At 48.3% G+C, this 8,318-nt stretch overlaps 1 protein-coding gene across 1 annotated transcript in view; it reads left to right on the forward strand.

Annotated features, from left to right (window-relative positions):
- ELP3 (elongator acetyltransferase complex subunit 3) overlaps positions 1-7,813 on the forward strand; it is a 95,343-nt gene extending 87,530 nt beyond the window's left edge. Inside the window, exon 15 of the mRNA XM_021665161.2 lies at positions 6,344-7,813. Within this exon, the coding sequence (XP_021520836.1) occupies positions 6,344-6,420 (77 nt within the window). The 3' untranslated portion in view covers positions 6,421-7,813. The remainder of the gene's footprint in view (positions 1-6,343) is intronic.
- The last annotated feature ends 505 nt before the right edge of the window (positions 7,814-8,318 follow it).

Raw genomic sequence — 8,318 nt, forward strand, 5'->3', positions numbered from 1 at the left:
TACGGATAAACAGGCTTGTTTTCTTCTTCACTCTAAGCACTTTGCAAGGCATTCTTTTTTCACCGAACTCATATCATCATCATTGCCATGGAGTGGGGAAGATGATAGAAATATTTATCCTGCCTACACTCACCCAACTCCTGCCGTTTGTTTTTGTTTTTTTTGAGACAGAGTCTTGCACTGTCCCCCACGCTGGAGTGCAGTGGCACAATCTCAGCTCAGTGCAACCTCTGCCTCCCCAGTTCAAGCGATTCTCATGCCTCAGCCTCCTGAGTAGCTGGGATTACAGGCACTCACCACCACGCCCAGCTAATTAATTTTTTGTATTTTTAGTAGAGACAGGGTTTTGCCATGCTGCCCAGGCTGGTCTTGAACTCTTGAGCTCAGGTGATCCACCCGCCTCGGACGCCCAAAGTGCTACAAAACAAAGCCAGTGTTTGGACTCTCCCTACTCCCCCCATTCTTAATGCTGGCTCTGTAGCGGGGCGCCCTGAAGTGAGTTCCTGCTCATTCCCCATCTCAGGGATTTGGCAGAACCACACGCAGGCCATCGGGTGGAGCGCTTGGCTCCTCGTACAGCCTGTGGGCACCTCTCCTCTACAGGAGGCAGAGCAGTTACGCTGAGCGCTCAGAGACAGCCCAGGCAGCCTGCACACGTCAGTCCAGGAGGCTAGCTGACGTCAGCTCTGAAGGGTGATTGCTTTTTCTTGGCTAACTAAAGGAAAGTTGCTGTGACAGAGGACTCTCTGGGAACCCTGCTGAGCATGGAGACAGGCAGAGAAGAGCGAGGCCTTCACCCAGCCCTGGTAGCTAAGTGCAGGGGTTATGCCTTTCCCAACCTGTTCTGCAGGTTGTGGAAACAGGAGGAAATTTTTCTTTCAAGAAACAAGAGGCAGAAATAAATGGAGCTCTTTAAGTGAGCAGAGGTTAGAGTCCCAGAATGGTTAGAGGTGAAGCTCCCGCCCTGGATGCCAGCAGTTCTCAGAGGGCCCGGAGACAGTGTCCCATCTCAGGGCTGCTGCGTCCTATTGAAAATTAGGACAAAAGGCGCATCGTGAGGCCCGAGTGCCCCTGCCCAAGGTGGTAATGGTTTCTAGGGCACAGCCCCTATAGAAAGGAAAAAGTAGAAGGCCCAAGGAGCCTGTAGCTCTGTGGGAATCATAAGAAATGCTTAGATGTGCCCAGTAAAGCAGCTCTTTTAACCAGCATGCCTAAGAAGTCAGGGCACTCTTGATTGTTGAACTTTCTGGTTATCCAAGGCCTGTCTGGTCCTGTGTTAGATGTAAGGAACTTCTCTCTCACCTCTGCAGCCATTCATGGTGGACAGATATAGGCTGATGCATATTTTTGGAAGTGAAGCACTTTGACCAACAATTACACATCTTCCATCTGAAAATTAGGCCATCATTTTCATTTGACAGAGGACATATAAAAGAGCAAAACTAAACATGTCTCCAGGAACTGAGCTGAGCGGAACCAAAAGGAAATGGTAGAGATGTTTTCCGAGTTCACATGAGTAGAAAGCTCGAAGCTTTACCAGTCTCTTGGGTGAACTGCCCCATGGAAGCTGAGGGACGGGTACAGGAGGCTCAGTGCCTGCCATCTGCACTTTTGTGTGTTTCACATTCTCCAGGATACACTGTCTTAAGTCCATGGAAAAGACTGTCTTTTGTAAAAGTAAATTGAAATATGAAAAGCCAGAAATGTTTCTGAAAGATCTGGGGCAGTTTTTATTAGATAGAGATAATAGCATAAGTCAGGAATCTGCCTCTTAATCTCTCAGCTAACAAGGTAGGAAATTTGTGCCTAGGTTACGAAGTCCTGCCCTTCAGCTCTTGTATATTGAATCATTCCCATTACCCAACACCCAATATAGAGCCAACTTTTTTTTCCACATTTCTTTGTATATGTTCAACATAAGAATAGCTGGATAGCATATGAGAGCTTTGTAAACATTTACTGCATCTTGATTATATGCCAGACACTGATGATAGAACCAACTAACTTTAAAGAGCTTACATCCCAGGGAGGGAGACAGACATGCACAGTATGATTACTAAAACAATGGAACTCTAAGGTACACAGCCAGCCTGGGGAGAGGGCACTGTGAATTCTGGCAGCTTTGTAGATAGATCGGGGAAGCATCTGCAAAGGTCTCCAGGCGGACCTTGAGGATGAATGGGAGGGTGACCGGGAATACCCTCTCAGGCTAAGCCCACGTGGTGACGCCGGGCCTGGTTTGTTGATCATGGACCTGGTCAATGTGGCAGAAACGAAAGTTGAGGAGTGGCCGGGAAAGATTTGGTGGATCAGGCTAAGGAATGTGAACTTTATCTTGGGACACATCATCAGTGGGAGAGCAGTGTGCTCAGAATTAATCACTCCGGATTCTGATTTTTAAATGGTGGCTTGACCTCATTTGTTTTCTCTTCCTGTCCTCAAGCTTACTTGTCAGTTACGATATTTTTAGTGACAAGTAACAGAAAACTCAACTCAACATGGATGAACCTTGAAGCCATTGTGCGAGGTGAAATAAGCCAGTTATAAAAGGACAAATACCGCATGGTTCCACTTACATGTGGTATCTACAGGAGTCAGATTCATGGAGACAGAAAGTCGAATGGGGGTTATCAGGGGCTGGGGGGAGGGGAAGTAGAGTTGGTGTTCAGTGGGTAGAGTTTCAGCTTTACAAGATGGAAGAGTTCTAGAGATGGATGATGGTAATGGTTGTACCACAGTATCAATGTGTTTAGCGACACTGAGCTGTATAGGTATAATCAAAAATATCCTGAAATGGCTTAAACCAAATGGAAAATATTTCATAACATAGAAGCTTTGGGACTGGTTAATTTGGGCTTCAGTTTCAAAAAGCAGCCAGGTGGCTTGGCCTTCTCACTGTATGTCGACCACAGGGCCACTTCAGCCCCTTGCAATGTGATTGCCCCAGTCCGAAATGACCCTGCAACATCTAAGAAAAGAGACCATCCCTCCCTATCTAAATCCATTTTTTGTTGCTTATAAAAGAATACCTGAAAAGGAATTTATTTCTTACAGTTTTGGAGGCCGAAAAGTCCAAGGGCTGGAGCTAGTGAGGGCCTTTTTGCAGGTAGGGACTTTCTGTAGAATCTTGCACTGGCACAGGGTATCGTGCAGTGGCAGGGCTGCACGTGCCAGCTCAGGACCTCTTCCTCTTCTTGTATAACCACCCGGAACTCATTATGTCATGAATCCATGAATAGATTCATTCTTTCAAGAGGGCAGAGCCCCCACACTCTAGTCACCTTTTCATTGCCCACCTCTCAGTAATCTAGTTTCAACCTGAGTTTCAGAGGACAAATACGTAACCCATAGCACTCCATGTGTCTCTTTAAGAGCAAGAAAAGCTTTCAAAATCAGAGTCCTGGCTGGGCGTGGTGGCTTATGCCTGTAATCCCAGCACTTTGGGAGGATGAGGCGGGCAGATCACCTGAGGTCTGGAGTTTGAGACCAGCCTGACCAACATGGAGAAACCCCAACTAAAAATACAAAATTAGCCGGGCTTGGTGGTACGTGCCTGTAGTCCCAGCTACTCAGGAAACTGAGGCAGGAGAATCACTTGAACCCAGGAGGCAGAGGTTGTGGTGAGCCGAGATCGAGCCATTGCACTCCAGCCTGGGCAACAAGAGCCAAACTCCATCTCAAAAAAAATCAGAGTCCTCAGCATGTTGGCACAGATGTCTAGCAGCCATTCCACGTGCAGCCTGACCAGAGCCCTGCTCCTGATTCTCCTTGCAGCTTCTTCCCACAGTCTCCTCACTCCCAGGCCACGGTGGCTCCTGTTTTTCCAGACTCTTCCTTTATTCAGGCTAAATACCTCGGAGTCGCTTGGCCCCTCTCTTTCTGTCACACCCTACATCCGTCGGCAGATTCTTTTGGCTCTGCCTTCCACACGTGCCCAGATTCCGGCTACTTTTCAGCACTGTGACTCAGCCCAAGCCACCACCATCTCCAGCCTAGATGATTGCCATCACTTCCTACCTGGTCTCCTTGCTTCTGCCCTTGGTCACATATCCATTCAGTGAGCAGATATTTACCACGTACCTCACATGTGCCAGTCATTGCTCTGGGTCCTGGCAGCTCTACAGTTAACAAAACTCGTGCCCTCCTGGAGCCTTCATTCTGTTCTCCAACAACAGTCAGATCGTGTCCCTCCTCTGACCAGCATCCTCTCATTCTTCCATCTCAGAATATAAGCCAGATTCCTACAAGCCCTTGCACGATGGTTCCTCCTTGTTCCTTAAGTCGAGCAAGTGCACGCCCATCTCAGGGCTTTCGCATTTCTTTTTCCTGCTCCCTAGAATCCTGTCCCCCTACGTAGCCTCAGGCCTTCCTCTTTCATTTTCTTCTAGTCTCTTGATTTGGGAATTGACAGAAAGGAATCAGTTGGCCTGAGCAACTGGCAGTGGAGTGGCCATTTACAGAAAGGGAGCTTCCTGGAGGGAGCTTGGGTGGCAGGGCACCAGGCGTTGGGTTTTTGACCTACACCTGCCATGCCAATTTCGACATTCAGGTGGGTCGTGCAGCAGCTGTGGATGAATCTGAGGCTCAGGGAGAGTTGTGAGCGAGACAGATTTAGGGGTCGCCTGTGTATACACAGGTTTATGCTCAGTGTCACAGGAAGCGCGTGCACAGAAGAGCCGCATATTGCAGTGATTTCAGTTAGGGATATGAGGAGGAACCAGCAAAGGAGACTGAGGAAGGGCAGCCAGCGAGCTAGAGGAGACTCAGGAGAGGCACTTCTTCAAAGCCCAGCTCAGGGATGTGGCGGAGAGCAAGGGAGTGCCCACAGCAGTTGCTGCTGATAGCTCTCCCCCCCACCCTCAGCCATCTCACTCCCAGATACAGACAGCCAGGCTCTTTGGGGAACGCTTCCAGTATGCAGGGGTAATGATCCTTAGTACTGACTCCAACTAGTTCATGTTCCTTGAATGCTGAGACATCATAAAAAATATAATTTGGTCTCTGTTCCTGGTTCCTGACGTAGAGCTCCTAAAACCCTTGTCATTTCCTGAGCTGTAGGGGTTCAAGGGGCATCTTTAGTTCTAATGTAGCGACTCTTTGTGGGCTTCTGGGTGGGGACCTGTCGCCAGAAGGATCAAGCGACGATGAGAGGGTTGAGCTTTCAGCCCCGCCCTCCATCTTCCGGGGAGAAGGGGGCTGGAAAAGGAGTTAATAATCGATCATGCCTACTTGATGAAACGTCCATACAGATCTCTACACGACTCATTTTGGCAAACAGCCACTTGCCAGGAGCGTGGTACAGCCCAGCTCAGTGGGGACAGACACTCCTGTGCCCAGGGCCCTCCCAGACCTCCCCGTGTGCCTCTTCACCTGGCCGTTCACTTGTGTCTTTTATCATATCCCTTAATAAACTGGTCAGCATAAGTAAATGTTTCCCTGAGCTCTGTGAGCCATTATGACAAATTACCAACTCTGACGGGGGGCTTGTAGGACTTTCCATTTGTAGCCAAGTCGGACAGAAGTTGTAGGCAACCTGCAGACCCTCTGCTTGCAATTGGTGTCTGAAGTTGGGGGCAGGCTGTGGCCTGAGCTCAGAACTGGGGGGCCTTGTGCTCATCAGAGTAGGAAGAGTCCAAATTGAATCAGATTGTAGAACACGCACTTGGTGTCAACAGAACTGGACAGTGGCTTGGTGTGGAAAACCTGCACTTCCCTCCACAAACCACACTTCCATGAGCTAGGGCCATTCCAGCAAGCCTGCTTCTTTCACACCAACCAACTAACGAGGAAAATGCTTCTTCCTGTTAATCCTTGTATACTCCCAACCCTTCTGACAATAGTCACAAGTGTACTTGCGCTACTAGGGCTGCGTGGAGAGCCCATGTTTTCCCTACTGTTCCCTCTAAAACTTCTGGGAAACCATTTGTCACCTGGCCTCATCTGGAGCATAGGCAGCTCAGACCATAAGCCCCCCCTCCTCATTCACCAGTAACACCTAAGGTAGCGCTCAGTGCTGCCAGTAGGATAGTGAATACGCAGGCTCCGACGCGTGGATGCGCACATTTGCTATTGCCTGTGAATGTGTGTGTCACATACCTTGAGCTTAAGTTAGCAATCAGGGAAAGAGACTGACTTCTCTCCGCTTAGCAGCTTCTGTATTTTAATGCAGCTTGAATTCAAAGTAATAACAATGTTCCCAACTTACTAAACTGAGATTTTATGTGAGAGAGAACCTGGTCTCTGGAGGAGTGGGAGAGCGTGTAAGGCGGAGGGAAGCCCCTACTAATTTTGAGAATTACTCAAGTGAACGCTCCTTTTATTTTTTAATTCAATTTTTCTGCAGGGGTCGGCACCAGGAATTATTATAGAAAGATTGGCTACAGATTACAAGGCCCGTACATGGTAAAGATGCTGAAATAATGGCCACGCCAGTCCACCTTTCTGCAATACCCTCCCTGCAGAACACGGAGAATCAGGATTTCTTGACTACTCAACAGAGAGAGGCTGAGCAGAGCAAACAGACCTAACTGTCCCCTGGAGGAGGCTTCACCCTTATCCCACAGCTGCAGAGACTGGAAACTGCCTTCAGGGTTCTAGCTGGTAATCTGCTGACCGCATCCCAGATCCAGCCTCTCCTGCGTGTACCCAAAAAATCTCTTCCATTTTTGAGGCTTAAATTATCTATCCAGTTTCTAAATTTTGCATGAGGCCTGCAGGTGGCCTGTTTTGACTCAGACGGTGACAAAAGCAAATTAATCAACTAATTTGGACTCTCTAACTCATAAAACAAAACTGATTGTCATTCGAGGAGCAAACTTTGGAGTAGGTTATTTATATACCCTAGGGACAGAAAGTCGGGTTGAAACAGAGGCAAACCGCCAGATTGATCGGGGGCCTTTAACAACATAGGCATTGAGCGCACGTTAGGAAAATGAGCTTTTGTTTTCATGGAAATCATTCTGATTGCAGTGCGGCCTTTAGAAATAGCAGTGAGACAGGGAAGGAGGAACTGCAGTTGTGGCAGTGTGACCCTGGCAGCAGCCAGCCCCAGCCTTCCCCGGGCGGGAGTTGTCTGCACTTCCCACCCGCTTGGCAACTGCAGAGCAGCGTGGGCAGCCGCAGGCGCGGAGCCCAGAGAGCGTCTGGCTTTCCTGTTCCTCTCTCCCAAGCCGGTGAAGTCTGAGGTTGTGAGACCCTAAATCAAGACTTGCTTACACGGAAGCCATTCCCCACATTTTAATTTTTTGAGACAGAGTCTCACTTTGTCGCCCAGACTGGAGTGCAGTAGTGCAGTCTCGCCTCACTGCATCCTCCGTCTCAGCCTCCTGAGTAGCTGGGATCACAGGCGCCCACCACCACACCCAGCTAATTTGTGTATTTTTAGTAAAGATGGGGTTCTACCATGTTAGGCTGGTCTCGAACTCCTGACCTCAGGTGATCCACCTGCCTCGGCCTCCCAAAATGATGGGATTACAGGATAAAGGCCACGCCTGGCCTTTAATTTCTTAAGGTAAATTTTGGTGGTTATAAATGGAAAAAGGTCAGAGGTGAAGTTCAACTCGTGTGTGAAAGCAAAACAATGGAAAACAGGATTGGCTTCTTCAAAGGCTCCTCTTGTAGAACTGCCTCTTTGAAATTTCCAGGTAATCTACTTTGGAGACTCTGCCTGGAGAGGGTCAGTTCCTAAGTTAAGAGCATCGCTTAACCTGGGCTTCTGTGGCATTTTACAAAGGTTTAAAGGAATTGATTTCTCTGAAGGGGCCTGAAAATAAAATGTCTTTAACATACAAAGAAGAGTCATGTGGTTTTTTTTTCTCTCCCTGTAAATGCAGTGACATTTGCCACGGATTTGCGGGTTTCGGTTTCCAACCGATGGCACTGTTCATTTCCTCCTGGGTGCTGTTTGCCATTTCATTAAACTGCCACGAGGCAAATGGCAGTGGCTTTGTGATGGGCGCACTGTGGAACTACCATGGCTTTCCATGAGTATTGTTGAGGGATTTAGCTACTTCTCAATTATGCTTTATCTATAAAAATAAAACTAATAAAGCCTACTCCCCTGGCTGTCAGAGCCGCCTTGCTGGAGACAACACCCGCGTGGCCCTGGGGCACACAGCCTCTGGGCTTTGACCTCCTCATCTGTCCTGGGTGCCCAAATGGATCAACCCACACAGCGTACAAGAAGGGCTTTTGTGACGTGTTGAAAAGGCATGCACATGGAAAGTTCACTTCAAAAGATGACAATTTAGGGAATTTTAAACGAAATGACAGAAACTTGCACCTTTCTGATGGCTATCAGCTAGTACTGAATCCTGGTT

Source organism: Aotus nancymaae, unplaced genomic scaffold (genome assembly GCF_030222135.1).
Source record: "Aotus nancymaae isolate 86718 unplaced genomic scaffold, 86718_ANA_hifiasm-v0.15.2.pri h1tg000079l, whole genome shotgun sequence".
Lineage (NCBI taxonomy): Eukaryota > Metazoa > Chordata > Mammalia > Primates > Aotidae > Aotus > Aotus nancymaae.